Here is a 22,847-nt window from a genome sequence, read left to right as displayed (position 1 = left end):
TTCTTAAACACAGGTGAAACCTAGAACAAACCGACAGTTACAACCAAGTGAAACCGAAACCGGAAGGGAGGTAGCTGGAACCCGACTCCAAGAGTCCTCTGGTGCCATCCTCCTTTCTCAGCCTGGGAGGGGACAGCAGGAGATGCAAGAAAAGCGGGATGACACCAGCTCAGCCCATCTGCGAGAGGGTGGGGAGGGAGTGGGGTAGCAGCTGATAGGAGTTTCCCACCCGATCCCGCACCATTCACTGCTTTCTGCTCCAGCTTGCCCTCCCTCTGGCCATGGAGACCACTGGTGGCCCTTTGGGTGCAGCCTTGGCTCACAGTTTGTGACAGAGATGCTCTTGGCACCGATGTGACCTGGACTTCATAAGCAGCTAAATTTCATCTGCGTGAGCACCTTCTCCTATTCCCCCAATTTTCTTGTTCAGTTTCACCCTGTGTCCCTCTCATCTCCCACTGGATGTCCATCACCATCATGAAGGCTCGTCCCCCAGGACTCTACCAGGCAATCAAGGTCCTTACATCAGTAGATGCTGCAAGGCCATCCAGTTGGTCAGGTACTCAGATCTCTTGAGTCCCATCTCCTTGTTCCCCTTAAAGCAATCTGATCTCCTTGAAAAATCAAAATGTAGCATTCTTAACATGAGTTAACGTGACTCAGAGCAGCATCTCTGCTCGCGGTACTCTCAGCCCCTCTGGAGGAGATGGACAGTGCCAAAAATGGAAAAAAAAAATATCAAATAGCAGCATTGAAAGCCTCCGTGCGGGGAAGGGACCTGGTTGTCCCCAGACTGCTGCGAGCAGAGGCTGGCCCTGAGCCACAGAGTGACTCCAAAGGCCCTGAGCCCACAGCAGCGAGTGGCAGTAACGCTAACACAGACCTGTCTCTCTTGGGCAATTCCTAGCTGGGAAAAGCAGATGGAAAATCTCCTCCATGCTGAGCTGCAGAACTCATAAAGGAGTTTTGTAAACTGGTCTGCCATCAGGATGCATGTAGGGCCTGAAGTGGGGTTTCCTACATGGGTGAAATTGGGGTGGTGTGGATGGGAGAGTTCCTGCCAAGATGCCTCAGGTGCTGATGTGCTGGCAGCCTGCAGGTGTTTAGAGGTGCTGTGGGATGCTCCTCTGATGGGCTGGATGGCACATGAACCAATTACCAGGAGAAAGGAGGATGAACGACTGAGAAGGAAGCAACCTTCTCCCAATTACTTATTTCCACTGTTAATTAGGTGGCAAGAAGCACAAGTGGAAGTTTGCCCAGGGACCAGTTTTTGCTAATGCTCTCTACACTAGCAGCCATTCAGCTTTGCTCCATAGAAGGAGCCCTGATCCCACTGCACCACCCTTTCCTTATAGCCCTGCAAGTGGGTACAGAGCCATCCACACGGCTCCCATGGCCAGGCCCTCTCCAAGAGCTTCCCAACAGACAGCTCCTCACCTTCTTACGCTCATCTGCTCTCCAGGCCTCCAGATTTTAGGTTGTGAGATTATTCTCTGGGTTATTCCCATAGAGATGACCCCAATGGTGGGTGAGAAGAGCCTGGCTCTTTGCACCTACAACTGTCAATTTTCCATTTCTAGTTTTCCTACCTATCTTTACATCCATCTCCACGAGCTAAATGATTCCCCTTAACATTCCTGCTTTGCTGTAGTGCCTGAATATTCAAAAAGGCAGGAGAAGGAAAATATCTTTCCAACTTGTCCTTTCCCAGTAGATTGTACAAAGCAGGAGAGCCCCAAGGAACAGGAAGAATTAACATTTGGGAAGATGCTCTTTCAGATGTGTGCTCCTTGCAGCAGGAACCCAAAGCAGCAGGAGACAAGTCCAGGCCACACTGAAGACATCTCTAGGCTTTATGTGGGATGGTTTTAACAGCAGCAATAGCACTAAGATACACTGGGCATCTCAGTGACTCTATGTAATGATGAACCCTACAACGAAATGAGCCCCACAAGAGTCTGGCACAACGTGAGCCTCTCTGGGCTGAAACAGGAGGATGGAGCTATATGAAAGGGAATTATGAGAGCTGCTGCAGCTAATGCCCTTCCTGCTGGAAGATTACAAGCAGCTAAGCTCCCAGTCATTCAAAGATATCTGACCTACAGGCCTGGATGCTTAATACTGACAAATATGACCAAAATTTTAATACTGTCTCCCCACAGTACATACTTCCTCCTCTTCCCCTCTCCTAGGAAAAGAAGAGCATGAAGCAGCTGTTAAATATACACAGCCATAAGAGTGGGATGGAGGAGGTTTAGAGAACCCCTTGGGTGGGTGGAGACCAAAAAGCAGATTCCTTTGGCTGGCTGGTGTCCTGTTTTCTTGCCCCAATGCTGAGGAAGAGACCAGAGGGTTTGAAAGGCAGGTTATAGGTAAGCTTTAAGGCAGACTGTTTGGTTGCATGGGGTTGTTTTCACCCTGTCCTGACACAGTAAGGAAACTAGTTGTATGGGACATAGCAGCAGCAGTAGCAGCAGCAGACATGCTCAAATGACAAGTGCAGGGGCGAGTTACCCTCTCTGCTCCTCAGAAGCAATCATCCACATTCCTCGATGCCAGTCCTGACTCCCCACTCCCTGGCTCCACAGTGGGACCACTCGCCCACCTCTGCAGAGAAACATCCCAGCAGCCTTTTGGCTTCCGGCTGGGCGACAAGGGGGCTTTTTGTTTGCTTTTTGAGGGTAGGGGGGAGAAGGAGGAGCTGTACAGAAAGGTCACTGCAGCCTGCTGAGCTCTCTGGCTGGAAGTAGCAATCTTGTGAGGAGCAGATGAGTCCCACGTCTCGAGCTGACTGGGCACCTGGCAAGTCACTTGCCAAGAGGCACAGCCCTGCGGAGACCCCACCCCAGCATCAGTGCCCCGAGCATGAGATACCTTGGCATTCAGCATCAGAAAAGGCTCAGCCCGGAGTCCTCCAAGAGCACAGCCTCTTCCACGAATGGTCTGAGTTGTGAGTGCTGGAGAGGGGAAAGTGTTTTTGCGTTGATCATAATCTCTCACTCTTTCTCTCTTTCTCTACTTATTTCTATAAATATGTGTACATAAATAGCTTGTTTCTCGCCTTAAATCTAGATATGAACTGTTCAAATTAGGTGGGCATAACATGCTGTTTTGATACATGAATGTCTTCTCGACTTGACTCTTGGTTGTTTCTTGTCATCGCTATTTAAGATATAGTTAATACATAAACCCCTACTTTGAGTTCTCCTTGGACAAAAATTAAAGGCAGACTGGTTGATTTCTAAGGGTCTCTGGTGCAGAAATGCCATCCAGTTGAGCAGCTAAATGTTAAAAATGATACCAAAAGGGATGTGGTGTCTCTCCTAGCCTGCCTTGAGCAGTGCGGTCCTCCATTCCACGTCGCTCAGCGTTACCCAAGACTGAAGCCACGGAGATCTTTCTGATTGTGCTCTTGGGCGTTGGGGTCCCGGCAAGCACACTCTCCTTGTAGGTCACAGGACATAGGGAAGGGAGTAACCTGGGGAAGGAAACACAGGCATGTGAAGGAATCATAGAATCACAAAATGGCCTGGGTTGAAAAGGACTGTAATGATCATCTAGTACAGCGCTGTGGAGAACAAACCTCTGGAGTGATATCTTCAGAGATCAGCTAGAGTCTGCAACTGCATTATTTTCTATAGTGATTTTTTTCAGTGGCACACTGAGGCCATACGAGAGGCTGTGAAAAGGATAAAGAAGAGCCTGCTCAGCTCATGCAGTTGCTGGTCAGTTGCTGATCCTCCTTTAACTGCTCGGTCAGGCATGTGGACACAGCTGTCCAAGGAGAAATGTATTGGGGGCTTTTGGGTTAGTCACCAAAAAGCTGGAATGCATTACGCTGCCAGCCTCTTCTAAAGGTCTATCCTTCCTCCAAAGCCTGCAGACATGAAGTGATGGCAAAGCTACCAAACTCCCATTGCACATGACCAGCTCAAAGTCTCACTGAACGTTATGCCCAACAGTTCCCAGCTCAGCATTTCCACCCACCTCCCGCCTGGGGATTTGGTGAACCCTGGTTCTGGGCCATAACCTCCCCTCTGTAAGGCACCATACTGCAGTAAGGCCCTATAGCTTGGGTCCTGTTTCCATGTCTAAGTGCTTTTGTGTGTTCAATTACGAGTGCTTTGGGTTTCAGTTCCTCCAGGCAGGAACTGAACCAACCACTACGTAGCAGTGAAAATACAACTGGGCAAATAGACTTCTCTAAATACCTGCTGAGCTCAAGGGGAAAAGATGCAGCTAACAGCCACTGAGAAACAGCAAAGGAACACAAGTGAGTCGCTGCTATGTGCAGACAAAATCTGACCGTGATCTCTGCAGAAGCGTGGGAAGGAGCTGTAAGAAGACTGCAGTGCCTGGCTAGCAGACATTGATTTTGGCATATTGCATCATCACATTTACATAAAGAAAAGGGGGTGCCAAAGGAACAGTGTCTTGCTTGTCCTGAAGTGAATTCCCAAGAATTTCTCCCACCTGCACAGACTGAGAATGACCTCATTCCCTTCCTTAACACTCCTTCCCAGACAGTGCCACAACCTGTTCAGTGTTCCCGATGTCTGCTGTCCGTGGCTTTGCTGCCACACGTTTGCTCTCTCTTTCACAAACGCATTTCTCCAGGCCATGAAGGTACGTCCTAGGTACGTTCCCTATGCATCAACAGCACATCTAGGAATGCATGAGACCAAGCGCATGAGCACACAGCTGTCATTTCCCAAAGACCTTCCATACGTGTCCCTGCACGTCCATCACAGCGTGCTTTTCTCCTGACATACGAGAACAGGATAGAGGGGTGTGGGTCTTTATTTCACAACTGGGGAGCCTACAGCAGGGATGTGCTGACACAGACATTAAATAGCCAACACTCACCACCACATCAGGCTTCAGAGAGCCTTCTCCTGTTGCTTTTGACTTCTATTCCCAGAAGACGTGACCTTCCTCACCAACCTATGGCCTCAGTGACTTACGAGCTGAAGAACCAAGCAGTGAATAACCTGAATCTACCCATGTGCCAGTGTGGAGGGTGCAAAGGAGAGAGAGTCCAAAAGCTTAAAAACAAATGGATTCAAGTAACCGGATACTAAAGAAGCTTTAGAAATTGCAGAAAACAATGGGAGCTTACGGGTCACTTGATCCAACAGAAGCCAGCCACAGTAGGACTGTTCCATATCACAGTGTTATGAATATTCTTCGATAGGAAAATGGAGAAGTCTGTAAACAATGGGGTTCGGGAGGGACTGTTTAACAACTGAATTAAAATACTGCAGAGAATAAAACGACACATGAAAGGAATTGACTTATTTTGTTCAGCAGAGAGGGAAACATTTTGGTTTAGATTATCTGCTGCATTTCAGGTTCGACCTTTCCTTACAAGACACAAAAATAAAAAAGGCTATTCAGAGCAAAATTTATGTCTTGGAATGAAAGCTTAGTTCACTTAGAAAATGCTCAAACAAAACATGCAGATATGTCTGGAGTTTTCCCTTACTTTTATTTTTTATCCTGAATCATTCAGTTCAGCCTGGATTTGGCAATGATTTTGACTTAAAAAATCCTTCCTGTTGTACAACAGAGCTACTGGTTGGAGGCAAGATCTGGGCTCCTGGTTCTTTCATTTGTCTTGATCAAACTTCTTCCTCTCCCTGGCCTAGATTCACGTTTGTCTGTAACAGCCTAACAAAGGCAACTCAGTGTCCCTGCATTCAGTGGAGAAAGAGGCTCATAGAGAAGATGGATACACATTTTGCACTGAACATAGGAAGGCCAAACACAGGCATTTCAGTAAAGTGGCTGAAATTAGCCATGATCATCTAATTGCTCTTTGTCTCTGTTTCTCTCCACGCATAAGCAGGACTGCACCATCTCTCACTGGCACAGACATCCCATAAATTCTAACATTTCACTTGGAGGAATAAGAGCCAAGAGTGAAAGCCCTGCATGACCGTACCTCCAAACTGCTGGCTCTCACTCCCCCAACTTTGTGGGCTGTGCTGAAATCGTGACCTGAGGAACCCAAATCAGCATGAGTTTGGTGTCGCGTTGGAGTTCTCCACCTCCTGCATCCCCTCTCCTCCCTACCTGAACAAAAGCTCCATGTAAGAGAATAGACTGTTATTCACTGCAGGAAATATCTGGGAAGGAGTCACTAGGGAAGTGTCTTCCCATGTGCTGTCCTCTGAAAACCCTCTGGTCTTCCCTCAGCGGTCACGGACAGAAGAGACAGAAGCTGTCCCTCTGGGGCACTGCCAAGGGCCCAAAAGCAGAGCTGCACAGCCCAGCAGCAGTCAAAGCAGTGGGGAGCCTGACTGCAAGAGGGTTTCTTACTGATCAGATTAGCCTCATTCACTTTATGACCTTTACAGATTTTGTATGCAGTTTAATTTTTACAGTGCTATTGTCCAGAGAGATGAATAGTTTTGTCTATGGCAGTGAGCTCCACGGATCAGTTTTCTATTATGTGAAAAGGCAAAGATTTTTATGGGTAGTGAGCACATCCACAGTCAAATTAGACAGGGCAAAATTTGCCAAACATTTAACAGTGATGTGGGATTTCCACTTTAAATATCATCTACAACAATTAAACATTTGATTTCCTCAAGGACCTGATTTCCAGAGGTATTTAGGGAATCAAACCCACACACAGCATCTACTGGGACTGTCAGAAGTGCCCAGCACAGAGAAACCATAAAACGCCTTAGAACAAGAACTGTCTTTTGTCTTGGGCTTGTTCTGTGACAGCCCTGTGGAGCACAGATCCATGAACAAAACTGCTGGATTTGCTACAAATAAAAAACACTGAGCATTTTTCTGAATGATGGCCTGTTTAGGTGTGGAGTCCAGATACACTGACTCCAAGATTAACTGCTGCCTTTCTTTTTTAATAGCCTGGGGAAAGCCCAACTCATGAACAACATGTATGATTTGCACAGAAATTTTGAGATATATCCATTGTAAAGCAGTATTAAAGAACTGACTCCTCTTCCTTCCACCTGCCAAGTCCTGCCTTCCCCTGTCTCTCCCCACATAGGAAACCTGGCTAATATCTATGAATAGAGTGTGGAAGAAAAGCTGAAATTCAAGCTTAGGGCCTGGCTTATTACTGGATGAAGTACTGCAGGATGCTGTCTCCACAGGCTACCTAAAATAATCTGAGAAAGACAGAAGTGAAGAACACAGCTCTGCACACCTACACGCTCCCCCTACACATGCACACATCTCCTGGAGGTGATACTTGTGTCCTCTATGAAGGCATAGGAGCCCTAAGTATCCTCTCCCAGGCAAGGTGATGAGATATGGCCAAAACTCACACTGCTTTTGGAAGCAGGGCTGCATTTGCCCTTGATGCCACATTCCAGACTATGGGAGCAAAGACAATCATGAAACATAGGGGTGCAGAAATGGGACCGAGGTCATGAAATGAGTCAAGAGTCATAAATCCTATCTAAAGAGGCTAGTAATATCCCAAGACAGATTCCTGCTGAGAAAGTCCAGTGTGGGAACACTGACAGAAGAAACAGCCAACAGGTACAAGGAGGAGTGGGAAACACTTCTGCAGAGGGTCACAGCTTACCCCTAGCACACATTCATATCATACTGACCCAGCTCCACCTCCCATCTAGGGTGGACAGCATTGGGTCTGGGCTGGAAGCAGGAGGAAGCAGGGGAGGAGGCATGGAAAGTGTTGGGAAATAACTTGTTGTTAGACTTCAGCTCTGAAGTGTTTGCAAAATCTCCCAGACGAGATGAATGGGAGCTATGAAGACCTCGCTGCACACAGAGCCTCTGCAGTGAACGCGGCATTGAGATAAGCGTGGCAGGTGGTGCTGAGTGCCATGGCCCTGAGACCCTCACAGCTTGAATGCGGGGAGTATTTTGCTCCCTGTGAAAGCCCTTGCAGGACAAAAATGCATCTTGCAATGTTCTTCCCAGTGCTTTTTGTCATTTAGGTCACAAGGGCTGTTTGGAGATTATGGAGCAAAAAAAAAAAAGAAAGAGCTCCCTTTTAACTCTGGGGGCTGGTATGCAGGTTCACACCTAGGCCACCTCTAGAGGGGGTCTGGGATGGGTGAAGATGAAGCTTGAATTTCTCTCATTTGCACCTCTTTAAACTGGGCTTTTCCCCATCAAAGCCAGCAAGCCCTATGTAATAAGACACAGCTCACCTAAACCCAAATGACCCTCATCAATGTCCACGGGGTCCCAACCAGACGCAGCCCCATCGGTGGACCCAGAATGGCCCAAAGCCAGCTGAGATGCTTGGGAAAGCTCTGGTGGCACAGGGTGCTGGGTGCCGAACGCCCACATCCTCACCAAGCTCCTGCACTCACGGGGCTGAGCTAAGCAAAGGAGCCCTCGTGCCAAACCACACGGAGCTCAGCTGCTCAGCCATCAGCTGCGCTTCCTACCCTTGTGCTACTGATTGTGCAAACATGAATGTAATTAGTCTAAATAATCACCGAAGATTTAATAGCAGCCAGACCACCCAGAGGCCAAATAGCTGGCGGTGGAGCAGAGAAGGTTTGTTCGCTGGTTTTTGTAACACTTGCTAATGAAGTGAGGTCGGATAGCAAAGCAAACACCCTCCACGAGCACTTCCCCTGGGAACGCTGTATGTTGTGGGAAGCCCCACGTCCCTTGAAGCCAAGAATGTTCTCTCAGGATAGGCAACATGTGCTACTACCATCCCTGCTTTTAATTTATCGCCGCCTGGAAAGCCTCCCCGAATGATTATGAAACCGGCTCTGAGCCCCAAAATAAGCTCCCATCCCAACCAACCATGACTGGAAGCGCTCCTCACATGGCAAGCAGTGAGCCACTCACACTGCGATCAAAAGCTCCTGGGGAAGTGAGTTCACCCAAAGGCCTGGGTGAAGCAGCATGCTCAAAGCACGCAGCAGCGCCGAGCCGCTTCCAGGGGCATGAAGCAACGCTCCTCATTGTGTCGGGCCTTCCTCCGTGCTCACCCGCCATTCATTGTATCTCGCCAGCTAATTACAGAGCTGACAAGCACACCCGGCTGGGGAGTTCCAAGCAGCACCGTGTCACAGCCATCGATTCTTCTGGATAAGCAAAATTTCCTCGGCTGGGGTGGTCACTTAGGCTGCTAATTGTGCACACTGCCTCAAAATCATGTTCTGCAAAAGGAACAAGACCTGTGACTCCCCAGGACAGGTCTCTGTAGCGGAGAGAGCAGAGAGATGGCACTTATTTTTCCAAAATCTCAAGAAATGACTATTTCTGTTTCCTCAGGGGTGGGAGGGGGCAGACCCCCCTTTCTAGGGAGACAGGGACCGTCTTGGGAAATCCCTCCTGGAGCCAGCAGCAGCCCTTCAGTTCAAAGCTCCTTTCTTTAGGCCTTGAATTCTTGGCCATAAACTCTCTGAAGAGGTTTTGATAAGTTGCATATCTCGTAGATAAGCAAAGCTTCGGACGAATCCCACGCGGTTCTCTATCTACTGCAAGTCCTCATTTGTTTTCCGCCAAGGCACTTGCTGGTTTTCCTCTCCAAGGTGTTGGACAGCAATGTCAAGAGGCTGAAGGGGCAGCATTTGAGATGGGAGTTTTTGCCAGGTTGATTCTCCTTTTTCTTTTCTCAGGGCTCTGGGGCAAAGGGGTTGAGGGAAAATCTGAGAGATAACCGAACAACATGGGTTTTTCTCACGGGGGCTGTAGTTCTACCCCTTATGTGATGAAAAGGAAAGGCAGAGAGGAAAGACAGATGAGTTTGCCCTTTCAAACGGCTTAGGTTGGGGTAAATTTAGAGCAGCAAAATTCCCCACGCTTAAATTTGCAGAGATCAGACTGCAGGGATTTCAATGTGAAAATCTGCTATTTGAGACTGGAACAAAGTACGCAAGCAGCCTGAAGAAAAACGTTTCTGATTTCTGTGAGGCCTTTCTAGACAGCCCTGCACTGGGAAAATTTGTAGAAGGGAAGGGAAAGAGAAGTGAAGGGGAGCAGTGACTGGAGAGAAGATTTCCTGAAACTAATCGGAAAGAAAGAGCCATCAGCTCTCCCTGGCACGTCTCACGCCCCAGGAGCTCCATGCAGCCGCCGCCAGCCCAGGGGCAGACAGCTATGCCCAGGTTATTTATTTTCCCCACTTTAAGCGCTGTCAAATATTTAATGCTTTAAAAAATAATATCTTCTTTTATCTGCGGCAGGACACAAAGCGAGAAGCAGCTTCCTGGAGCAGCCAGGCGGAAGGGAGCTGGCAACCTGCGCTGGGTCAGGAGGAGAGGAAGATGAAAAGGAGACGGGCTTTTGTTTTGTCCTTCACGGAAGACTTTATCCCCTCTAGATACACAACAGAAGCCTCCTCTCTCTTGGAAGTTGGCTGGCAATGGCCTTCCTGTCTCTCCAAGCTGCTCCCGGGTCATGCACAGGGCAAGCTGTGCAGCCACATCCACTGCCAGTGCCTCCCTGCTGCTCCCTGTGCCCTGCAGATGGCTGTCCCTGCTGCCATGGGTGCCACTGCACAGCCTCGGCTTCCCTCCCTCTGCATGGGCATGCTGATCAATTAGTACAGAACAAATAATTAAGCTGATGATGAATGTCTCTTTTTCCTGCTTGCTGATGGCCATTGCCTCAAATTCATGCCTAGAATATGACTGAATTTATTTGTTGCCATTTGCAGCATTCAAAAGAAGCCTTTAATGATTTCTTTTAAGCTCCCTGAACTGATTGTGAGTAGCACAGGGCAAATACTCATTATTTCCTATCTAAGCAGCAGCACTGATTAGTCGGTGGTTGGCCAGATAAGCCACACCACCCTGCTCCCCTCTCTCTGCTGAAATGCACAAGGTCGTTTGCTGCTAATGCTCAAATGCAGAGCAAAAACGTGCCCTAACGGAATGGCACATGGAAGCCTCCTGCCTTTTTTCAGGCTAATAAAACAGGAGTGTGCAGAATCAGACATTAACCAAGAGGACTGTGGATCAAAGTGAATGTGGGTTGAACCTTTGTGTTTTCAGGCAACCCAGTTCACAGCACTGTGTGCAGCTGAAAGTGTGTTTGGGAGGGGAGTGGGAATGCAGTGAAACTTAAGTCTTGACAGTTTGCGGACATTAAAGATCTGAAGTCAGCTCTTACTTGCCTGTTAGCTCCTGAATCTTCACATGATGCAATGCTAATCTTCAGCCCTTTCCTAAAATAACGTGCGGAGTTGCTATGTTCTGTTAAATGTGAACCATGTGTCACCTCAGCAATGGCTGCGACGGCAAAAAGATGATAAATCTAAAGCTTGTAAAATGTCCTATGACATTTTGGGAGAAAAACAGGTGTTGCATAAATGTTAGACATTTATGGGTAAACTAGCAGGGGCTTTGAAAGACTGACACATCTGCCACATAGTCTGTAACCCTGAAAGAAAAGGAGCAAGGCAGGCGCTTGCATGTGTCTCGCTCTTTCTACAACTGTATGAAAATACATCCTCATCTGGTATTGGAATTAGCAGAGCTGGACTCACCCCTCCCTGTGTCTCCTCCAGGTTTTTGGCTTTTACACCCAATGTGTATTTTAAAACTGTGCCTGTTTAAGTAGGTGGCAAATTGTGCTGGAAGAATTTGGTATGCGGGGTATTTTTATTCAGCTCCCTTTTCTCACACCTTTCATTGTTTTTCCCCTTGGAATATCTCCTGTAACGCTCTACTCATAAAGTTCTTCAAAGGCAGGGCTGTGTTTGAACAGTCTTGCCCAAAATCTGCTCTCCAGTCAAAGCTCTCAGACAGGAAAATAACTCATAGGGCCGCGCCGCCGCTGCAGCAGGTGTCCCAGCCTACCTTGCAGGGCTGTTATCCCCTCTTCACTCGATAAATGTAATAAACTGGGACTTGGTTTTGACCTGCCAAGGTCCAAGGAGAAGGCAGATTTCTCACTTCCCAGTGCTCTGTTCATCGGTGGGTTTAGGGAGAGAGGCAAGGCTCGGGGAAGCAATAAATTCTGCTCCCAAACCTTACTCCTAACCCTCCCCTCAGTTCAGCCCCACACTCTCCATGCCCCAGTCCTGTCTCTGCCCTTCCAGGATGTTGTGCCCTTCGTTCCTGTCCCAGTGGGGCTGGTTTGGGTCAGTCCTCTCCTGACCACATCCCTGCTGGTCCTATGGTGCCTCTTGGGGTTAGGAAAACTACCTCCTCCCCTAGCTCCCATACAGCGAGGAAAATACCCCTTCTGTGTGACAAAACACATCCCTCAGCATTCCCGGGTTGGCCAGAGGCAGTCACAGCACTGCACTGCCATGAAGTTTTTGACTGAGCCAAGGAAAAGAAACCTCCAGCGACAGCTGCCTTAGAAAGGACTGCTCTCTACAAAGACAACTTCAGTCCCTCAGCTGCTGTATGTAGAGAAGCTTTTTCCTCAGCCTGGTAAATTGCATCATCTCATACACTAAACCCACGCTTCCCCTCTCTACTCTCAAGCTTTCAAATTTATTAATGTACATCAGATACTTAACATAGCTGGATTTTCTTCAGTCTGATCTACACTCAAATCCTCAAGACAAGGTAAAAATTTTACATGCCAGAGGCTATGATTTTCTTTCCTTTCTTTGGGAAAAAAAAGTTCAAAATCTATCATGGTTAGAAATATATGAAATGCTGTAGTGCTTCAAACAACAAGCTTCATCACTCTGCTGTCTCTGCAACACTGGCCAGAAATGAGTATTAAAAAAAGCATAAAAATATGGGGATGTATAGAGGGATCCTTCCCTTGCTCAAGCAGTCCATGATTTAGATATTCCTGTGCCAGAAACTGCATCCAGATCACTGTGATTAATAGCCACTGATGGGCTAAACGTCCATGAATGTGCCTATTCTTGTTCTGAATTCAAATATATTTTGGTGCTAATAATGCTCTATGGGAATGCATCCCATCATTCAAATATACACTGTGTGAATGGGTCAAAGTTCAGACCTACTGATGCATTTGTTTTGCTCTCTGTTCTTCTCTTAATGAATCCTAACTTTCAGTTTCCCTTTTGAGCACTGAGGGCAGATATCAGGACAGGCAAATACACTCTTCTCAGAGTGCTTGATGGAAGATCTCCTGAGCACCAAATGCAAAATGGATGACCAACTGCTTTTCTGATGAACATGCCCCAGCATTCTGGAGGGAGACAGCCTTTGCCTACAGAGCAGTAAGGGTTCACTTACAACAGGAATGAATGATGGCCTGAAAGTGGACATGTCTTGTGCAGGTATAAGGCAGGTTGTGATGAGAAATGCACATGCCTATCAAGAAAGAACTGCAAAATGAACCAAGAAGAACCGAGCATCCACAGTGAGCTGATGCATAGACTCAAGGTGTTTCTGAGGACCTTGGATCACCTCTTCTAGTCAAAATAAAATCTCCCTGGACACAAAACAACTCTCCCTGAGGAATTCCCAAAGAAAACAGGAAGGGACATCCCTACCTTTTTGGTCTTGACTGTTGAGGCACAGCAGTCCCCACCATCATAGTTGCAGAAGGCTCGGTTGTTGATGGAGTCACAGTAGTTGTCTCCCATGAAAGGCTGGAAAATAAAAGAGCAGAGACTAAGGACACGGACACGGATTAACAGTAACAGTTATCAGAAGGAGAAGATGAAATCTTGAAAGAGCCATGTAGTTTATAACATTACCAACTGCCCTGAAAAGGAAGAGATAATTATTCCCCTCTCTCTTCAAAGCAGACAGAAAAGGGAAGGACACTAGAGCCCGTGTTGGCTTTTCACATCCCACATAAGATGATGCTTCAGGAATATTAATTTGACTAGGCCCAGAGACAGCATCAAGGCATCTAAAATTGTGTCACCTTTTCACAATTTTAAGCTAACCTTCTGAAACTATGTGGGATAAGAAGAAGGTTATGCATAGCAACAAAACTGGCATGCTTTTAATAGTTGTACTTTCAACCACAGCTCTCCTAACTATGCAACAAGTGTCAGCAAGGAGGGTATAAAGCATATCTCAAGAGAAGTGGAAGTGGTCTGAGCTAAGTACGGGGTCCACACACACTCATTCCCCTGTTAGCACTTACTGCGCCTGATCTTGGCCATGACACCTAATCTTCCTCCACTCCACTGCTCAGAGCTGGGATAATGGAAATTATTCAGAGGGACGCTGAGAAGAGCTATTAAGCAAAATTCATAAATCACCTTGAAAAAGAAAATGTGGTCTATGCGCTGCACAGGACCTGCATAATAATCACAATTCTGAAGAAAAGGCTTGAGGTCTGGATCTTCTTTACACCTCAGAGACTTATTGGTCATTAAGTACAAGAGCCTTTCTTGGAAATCCAAACTGTGCCTGATGCTAAGAAGTGACTGTGCCAGGTACAAGGAACCCAGGCAGCTCTGAAAGCTCAGACAAAGGGATGCTAAGCACAGAGCACAGTCATACCTCCATAGTACTTCTTACACTCACAGGCTCATGGGGCCATTCCCATTTTATCTGCTCTTTGGAAAATTCATTTGCTCTGCACTGAGAAAAATACACCAGGGAGTCTCCTACAAGAAGTCATCTCTGCAGAGCGGGTGGAGAGGATTTCACAGCAGCTGCAGTACCCACATTTTCCTGATGATAAAGACCTACGGAAGCAGCAGTGAGAGCTTACCTGAAAGGCCATGGCCATGGCTATCCATATTGAGACAGACTCCGTGGACTGGTGAAGATGTAAGCTTTTACTGCTGCTGTTTTGCAAGTTTACATATTTCTATCAGGGTATAGGAATTCCAGGCCATAATGGCAATACTGGGTGAGAGCAGGACTCCCATGAAGTGACTAATTGAGCATCACTACTTTAGTTACAAGCAAATACTGCAAATGCCAACAAGGAAAGCAGAATTACAGAGTGAGATTCCAACCCCTTCAGACTGGCTGAACTCCACTGACTTCCACACAGATTGGTTCACTTATACAGACAAAGGCCTTGACTTGAAAAAGCCCTTCCAATTTCATTAATTTAATATGCTACATGGAAAAGATTTATAAATCGATGGAAAGAGATTTTTATGCCAATCTGGTCATATTAAAAACAATGAATTTTGTTCAGCCTCCTAAGACATCTTGATAGGCTTCTCTGTGCTTCCCTTATATTGCCTGGCTGTGCCTGCTCGTTAAGAAAGGCTTTGCTTTAATTTCCTATGCCTATGTCTGCACCTATGAACACTGAAAAATTACTAACAAGAACTTGTAGAAGAATTTGCTTTTTACTTGCACTGGAACAGCAAGCAAGATCATTCTATGGAGGAAAACAATGGGACAAACAACATCTATTCTGATTTGGTACCCAAATCCTCATTTGGGAAGCCTTGGAGGACTGGCTGCTGAAGACTGTAGAGGTCTCCCTGCATATCTTAGCGGTCCCACATTTTTGGAGGAACTTTGTTTTCTCCACTGACTATACAGGTAGGGGGTGGGGAGACTAGTTTTCAGCAAAACATCTAAGTTAGCTGCCTCCAGGTATGTGGCTGACTCATAAACCTCTATTCCAGCCACTAGGGAGCGACAAAAAATCACATTGCAGCAGTCTGGGTTACCGCTCTGAGTGCCAAGAGTGAAATAATGCCCTGCTTACAGCCTTCTATTCAGGGAATCCTCCCTAATGCTAAGGATATTAATACATTAGGGATTGTATCAGCCTAATGGCCCAGTATTATTGACCTACTGGCTTATTATTTCCTGTTTCCATAGTCATGAAGAAAGGTTTGGTGAAGACAACATTTCTTCTGAAATCCTACTGCCAGAGAACAAGCTCTGACCCATTCTTGGATCCTGGAAGCATCATGCTCTAAAAATGATGCTAGAGGCCATTATCAATTGTCTGGGCAAAGCCTCCCATGATGACAGATTGCGATGCAGTGACACTGCTGAATGAATGATGAAAAGAAGGAAGTTTCTATTGATGTAGAGGGATCTGGCAATTAACAAGGATGGAAGGAAAGAAAACGTGGAGAAAAAGCATGTCAGTAATAATGGCTGCTGGTAAATTATTACATCACTGCGAAGTTTGCGTCAGTAACAACTATCCTTAAACAGCAGGAGAATGGATACCCAATGGTGCATCAGCACCTGAATGGCATTTCTTAATGGCCACTGGATGTTATTTTAGCTCTCTTTGGAGAATAGGGGCATATAGCCAGCCTGCATGAATGTAATGCGTGAGATGGCTTATGACATTCAAAGCACTGACAGCAGAATGCTTTTCATTTAGGGAACAACTAGACAGAAAGTATTACATTGTTGGAGAGTTATTACCCTCTTGGGCTCAACATTTGTATGCGAAGGAAACCTGTCTTTCACTTCAAGAGAAATCGTGCTGCACAGCAGTGTGGCCTTGTGTTTTGTGTCAGATTTAGCAGCTCTGTGCCATGGTCTACCACTGCGGGCAAATAACTTCAGTGCGCTTGTAAAATTGGGTTACTGAGTGCCAAGAGTGCAGATGGTGCTGCAGAAAGTCGGGAGATCTGGGTTGGAGAGACAGCTCTTCCAGAGCATGTCCACGCGGCCAAAGCTTCTGCCTGTGAGTTATTCCATTTCCAAAATGGGCATGAAGCTGCCCGGCCTCACAGAGATGCCACAGGGCTTGACTTCTTCATGTCAGTCCTGGTGAGACACTCAAGTGCTGGCATGATGGAAACTGTATGACCAGAGAGACGTGATCCAGCGCCGCTTATGCACTGGCAATATTTTAAGAGTTCTCAGACTTCACAAAGATTGCTGCCAACAGAAACATCACTCTTCAAAATAATTGCTTATTGCAAATAAGACAGAAGACAGCGAGCATGATTTGCTCACTGCTCAGCTGAGCTGTCCAGCAAATGGCATCATTCCTTCCTCTGGCTTTCTTAATCTCCACATCACAGTTCAAAGTCTAGCTGGCCTCAGAAAGAACTGGTCCTCTAGATGTCAGAAACAAGTAAAATCACTGAAGCTTTTTGCAGTCTTCCAGAAAGTCCCACATCCTGGGAAATTCCAAAGGTCAGCCAATTATATTGAGCCGTTTGATCATTTTGCTTGTGCAAGAGTCACCCAACTATCTGTTCTAGAAAAACCACCAGTTTCACCACTAAGTGTTAGAACTGGTGCAGGAGATCTCTGTTGACAGGACAGGACATTGACAGGACAGCCAGAGCAAAAGCCTGTTTGCCCCAGTGGAAAAACATTTCCAGCCCATATGGCTGCAGTGACTGTTACGATAACATGTAGGGGAGTAAGCATGGCCCATCTGAGCGAATGCAAATGCTCACCTCACAGCCTTTGACACAATGAATCAGGGAAGGGTGAGGGTACCACTTGAGACCCGCTGTGCAGACAACGCTCTGGAGGGGAGAAGAAAAAAAAAACAAAACATCAAGTTAAGACAAGGAAATCAGTGTACGGAAAGTCAGTGTGCTGGCTCCTATGGCCCTACTGTACTTAAGCAATGAAGTTTAGTTCCTAACACCTCTTGTGTTCTCAGGACCTGGCTCTCCTCCAGGTATTTACAAGAAGTGTTGGACTTGACACTTGCAATAACAGAACATTTGAGAGTAAAATAATATTTAACATTTTCCCTAAACTGTCATGTCCAATATTTCACTCAAGGTGGGGGAACGTGGCAGAAAAAGGCAAAGGAAGGGGTCCACTGTCCAGCTCCTGGGAAGTGGGGAGGCATTTTAGGAATTTATTTAAGGATTTCTTTGGTGCTGCAAAGCGTTGCTCTGTTCTGCTACCTGTCATATCTATGCTTCCTGAAGATGCAAACAGCTAAAGGTGGACTTTCAGAAACATTTTTGCACCATCCTTTAGATCTTAAATAGAAGCACCTCCCACCACACACCTTCAAAATAATCCCCAAAAAGGACAGCATCATCTGTTACACTGTATAAGCTTTATAATAATTTTGGTACTACATTTATAGGTTTTCTGTAAGAAAAAAGTTGAAGTGCTTAGTTTTTGAGAAAAATGAGACACCAGCCTACTCAAAGACACAACATGGACACTCATTGTTTGCCTGTAGATATGGAAACCTAGATTTTAAAGAATAAGAGGCTTGGCCAGTCAGTGGCGGTGGCAGTTCACTACCATGGAGGTCTGGGTGATGGGACAACCATCCCTACACCACAACATTCACCAGGACGAGGATCATTTTGGGTTACCTTCCACGGATGAAACAATGGCCAACATGAGTACGTGGGTACTCATCAAAGGACAGGGGCTGGGATTGGACAGAGGCATGGGGAAGGAAGGGATTAACATTTGGGAAGACCTGACGTACAAGCCATCCCTCCCCCTGTTTATCCAAGGCCTAATTTAATCCATCTGCAGGGGAACCTCAGCATGTTTTTACAGTTTCTGTCATTTGAGGCTTACCTGGCGTGCGCTAGAAAAAGGACTTTTATACTATCTGACTGGGGCTGTTTATCTTTCCGATGCTCTCGGATTTTCCACTATTAGTCAAGCCCGGCTTGCCCCACCTGCCTCACAACAGGGCCCGTCTGTATGAGCGGGGCAAGGCGGGGAGGCTGCAAGGTGCGGGGGCCCTGTGGTGTCAGACGCTCCCCAAATGCGCTCCTGACAGCAGCTGGAGATTTCCAGCCTGTTGCCTGCCACAAATGGCCAGAGTTTGGGATTTTTTTTTTTTTTTCTCCTCCCCACTCTGCTGTTTATTGCACTTCAGAGGGAAAAGAAAGGAAACTTTTCCAGGTTTCAAAATAAACAAGACCAGTCAACAGGTTGGGAGGGGGAAGCACTTCAAGAGCCTTTGAAACAAAAACTGAAAAAGAAAAACTCAGCCATATGCCTCCTGTATCTGAGGCCAGCCAATGAGAAAATGTGCACTTCCATTCGGCACCTCACATTCCTGGTAAGAAGCATCAACATCTACACAACCCCTTGATGTGTGTGAGCATGTGGAGCTATCAAAAGGAGCCAAACAGCCCTGAAACAGGCTCTTAAGAAAGGAGGTTTCCAAGCGAGACCAATCCCTTGCAGAAGATGCACTATTTTCCAGGCCTTCCCAGTTTTAAAAATCCAGCAGCTACTGAATTTTTTCATTCCCCTTAGAGGAAGAGGTGGAAGGTGAAGTCTCCTCAAGCACAGATCTCTGCTCTCGCTCAAGGCTGCCTCGAATCCCAGTGGCTAGAACAACTTTTGGCTGGCTAACCTCCAGGAAAGGGTGTGCAGCCCCAGGCTGTAGCGCAGGAGAGCCAGCTGACCCTGTGTGACATCCATCACTGGGTCAGTGGGACACTCATACAGCAGCTAGGAAAGGCTAGGTCCCAGCAGATAACCAGAGCTTTTCATCACAAACACCACTCAGCTCTTCTCTCCGCAGCAGCCAGGATGTGCCAGAAGGATTCAGATGGACAGTCCTGCACAGGACTGCGTGCCAATGGCTTAGTCCCAGTTACTTTGCCTTCTCTTCGGATGACTCATTACTAGCAGAGACTATTAAAGCTACTCCAACTAAGTTCAATCCTGCTGACACACTGAGCTGGAAGCAGGGTACACTTGGGAAATGCCCTCAATCACTATTCAGTGTCCCCCTGCTGGTTTTCCAAACCCAGATTCACACCACAAGTCCTGTGTGTGCCCTCAGCTTGCTGCTGGGCTGAGGGGGAGCGGGAAAACGGAGAATCTGGGCTGGAAATCTGAGGAATTTGAGGAATGAGAGAAGATTTGGGTAGTTGTGAATCACTCCTACTTCTTGTGGTGCCAAGAGGTCCAAAGGTGCAGGAGTGCAGTGTGGGGCAATGAGGTGAATGGAAAGGAAGGAGGCCTGCAGGCAGCACTGCAGGAGCCTTGTTAACACTATCAAGATGGCGTCAGCGCGCACAGAACAGAAGGCCTCACATGCCAGGCGGTGCTGAGGAAGCCCATGTAGTACGGCCTCACCCCTCCCTGGGTCACTGTGGTGACACATGGCTGCCTGATGGCCCGGCTGCCCTGGTGCATCAGCTCCTGCAGCACAGCTGCCCTCCCGCCTGGTCTGTCCCCATTCCAGAAATGCCATTCAGCTCCAGCTGCGGTTTGGTGGCTGTGACTCCATCTGCTGTGAACAGAGAGGAAGCTGGGATGCGCTCCCACAGTAGGTAACAAAGAGCCAAGAAAGCAAATCAAGCTGTCATTTTCTCCTTGTGAGGGAAGACCTAGCGCCTCTGGTCACGGCGCTTCCCTCCCCATTGTGGGACTAACACAATGATGTCAACCATTTGTGGCCTGCAGAGGGGATTAGGTTTCCCCAGGAGAGGCCTTGGAGAGCTCTCCTCCACCTTAGATGGGTCAAGTGTCCCCTGGAGCCCAAGCATGAGGACTGGCATCTACCGGTCTCAGCAAACCCTCTCCTCAGGCACTAAATGAGCATGGCAATTAACCATAAGGGCTGGTGAGGGGATCAGTGCTGCTGACAGGGCAAGGAGACGTGGCTCATAGTGGCTGTGGCCTCCCTGGGATGCAGATGGGTGGCAGCTCCCACATTTCTGGGGCTCAGCCCCCACACTGCCCTAAGTTTCCCAGCCTGCAAAACAAGCCTGACACTCTTTGGAAGGAAAAAAGGAGGAAAACTACAAACACTACCTGAAGAACAGATGCTGGATGCTCACATCATTTTTGATATCTTCTGAGCACATGAAGTCTCAGAAATTGTGGTGGTCAGGTGCAAGGATAGGGGGAAACGCATTGCCACTACTGGGGCAGCATCCCCACTTACTAAGCCCCACTGCCAGCCAACCCATTTAAGGCTATCCCACACATTGAGACAGTATTTGGCGTAAAGGAAAGCACCCAAATTCAGACAACCTAGGAAATTAGGTGTCGGCACTCACTGGGAAAGAGCTGTCAAGCTGTTTTTCTGAGGCACTTCACTTTTTTCTCTTCACTGCCTTGTAGTCAGCCTTGGCAGCTCTATCTATAGGTGTCTTCAACAGCTCGTTGCCCCTTGCATACAGGCAGCAAATGGGAAATCATAGGAAGAGCAATGATTGTCCCAAATGCAGTCTGCCACACAACAGCAGACACACAGCAGATTGCAGGTGGCTTTTTGTTCCTGCTGAAAATGATTTGGGAGACACTGCAAATTCGCACTGATTTCAGCAATCAGTTTCAGACCAAGCAAAACAACTCAAAGCCTCAACCAACTCTGAAAAAACACATCAATGTGATGACATTTGGTTCTTGTTCCTGTGAGAAGACACTTGATTTCTAACCTTATTTCAATTTTTTTTAAGCAGAAAGCTATAAAAATACTCATTTTTCTTAAACGACACAAAAATAGTTGGAAGTTAAATACTACGTTATGTTCAAACCCAACATGGTTTTCCTCCAATTTTTTGGTTCACCAAAAATCACAACAACAAAAATATCTCTCTGGTTAGGAGAAAACGTTTTTTTCATGTTTTAATTTGACAGAACTTCCAGCGAACCGAAAAATCAAGTGATTTGCACAGCTCTGCTCTAAACAACTCCCAAAGGAGGGATGGTTCCCTCTTCCCACTTTGCCTCCATAACAGCTGTTGCTTGAGCAGCCACACACAAATGTGTTTCTTTCTTGCTGGCTCTCCCCGTGTTTTATCTGCGCATGTCCTCTCAAATGCAAGTCCCACAGACTGGTTCTACCTTTATCTGCTGCTCATACCGCACTGATCTGCACATTATTTGTGCCTGAAGTTAAGTAACAGAAAGCACTTCCCTTGTATCACTGAAATACTTTGTGACCAACAAAGACTCCTGTAAATGCAAGCAGCTGGGCGCTTCGCTCGCATGGCACAACAACGAGCTGTCAGCGAACGTAAATAGAGACACATATTATTAATGATATATAGCATATGGCCATGGGGACCTTCCCCTGAAGCATCCCAATCCCATCTCTCCAGGGTCTCCACTGGCAGCAGCATTTCCCACAGCGCACGCTCCCTGCGAGGCACGGCTCGCTGTGGGTGACATCCTCTGTCTGGGGAGCAGAACAAGATGGATGTCTCACAGCTACCAAACCCCCCCGTCCAGCATCACCCCACCGGCTGCCTACCCTACGGGTCTCCTCTCAGCACTGTGCACACAACTGCTGCTTGACAAGCAGAAAGCCCTGCACAACCCAACAGGGCTGCCAGGACACAGCTCTGCGTTCCAAGGAGATGTGAGAGCAGAGCCACTTTCTCCGCACACCCCCAAAGCCTCCTCACCATCATCCAGCACATTTTCCTGCCTAAATCTCACTATCTACAAAGTGGTAGTGGGACAAACTTGCATCTACTATCCAATTGCAAGGTCCTCAACCAAAGCAGCAAACAAGATCTTATTTACCACTGTAGTCTGGGAAACTGTGATTTTGCCTCCTTCCCTTGCTCCCCTCATTCCCCCTTTACCACTCTGTGTTTTCCCTGCTGCCTAATGAGCCCTCCAGAGACCTGAAGGTATAAAACTCGTTACAGCTCCCTCTGCGCACCCGCATCAATAAACGAAGGCGCACGGCACAGAACGGGAGGGAAGCTGTCACTTTATTTCACCATGAATTACAAAACCACTTTAAAGTCTAGCACTCGGGAAAGGGCCAGTGAGAAATTGCCCCTAATACAGATAGGGGTTTTCTTTATGTTCCGTGCCAGAAACTTGGCAAGGCCCGGGCTTAGGCAGTAATATAATCTCGCAGCCTGGAGGGAGTGGGAAGCGGGGACGGACACTGTGAGCTTGTTGTATTCTGTGGACTTATGTTCCTCATCCCTTTCCAGGATTTATTCTATTACTCTGTACGGCCCCACGTGAAACAAGGAAACACAAAGCAGCAGAGATTTTCAGAGCATCTCCCTAACCGCAGCCACAGCATGTGTGTGTGTCTCCCACTGATATCAATGTGAAACCAAGCAACTATTTGCTGCCTGCACACGGCTGAGCGTG

At 47.2% G+C, this 22,847-nt stretch overlaps 1 protein-coding gene across 1 annotated transcript in view; it reads right to left on the bottom strand.

Annotated features, from left to right (window-relative positions):
• Positions 1-22,847, bottom strand: part of PAPPA (pappalysin 1) — a 171,980-nt gene continuing 149,133 nt past the window's right edge. The window contains exons 20-22 of the mRNA XM_010720813.2: positions 17,225-17,296; positions 13,409-13,507; positions 1-3,481 (exon numbers count right to left, since the gene is read on the bottom strand). Of these exons, the coding sequence (XP_010719115.1) occupies positions 3,374-3,481; positions 13,409-13,507; positions 17,225-17,296 (279 nt within the window). The 3' untranslated portion in view covers positions 1-3,373. The remainder of the gene's footprint in view (positions 3,482-13,408; positions 13,508-17,224; positions 17,297-22,847) is intronic.

This window comes from Meleagris gallopavo, chromosome 19, assembly GCF_000146605.3.
Source record: "Meleagris gallopavo isolate NT-WF06-2002-E0010 breed Aviagen turkey brand Nicholas breeding stock chromosome 19, Turkey_5.1, whole genome shotgun sequence".
NCBI classification, from domain to species: Eukaryota; Metazoa; Chordata; class Aves; order Galliformes; family Phasianidae; genus Meleagris; species Meleagris gallopavo.
This window is presented reverse-complemented; position numbering and strand designations above follow the sequence as displayed.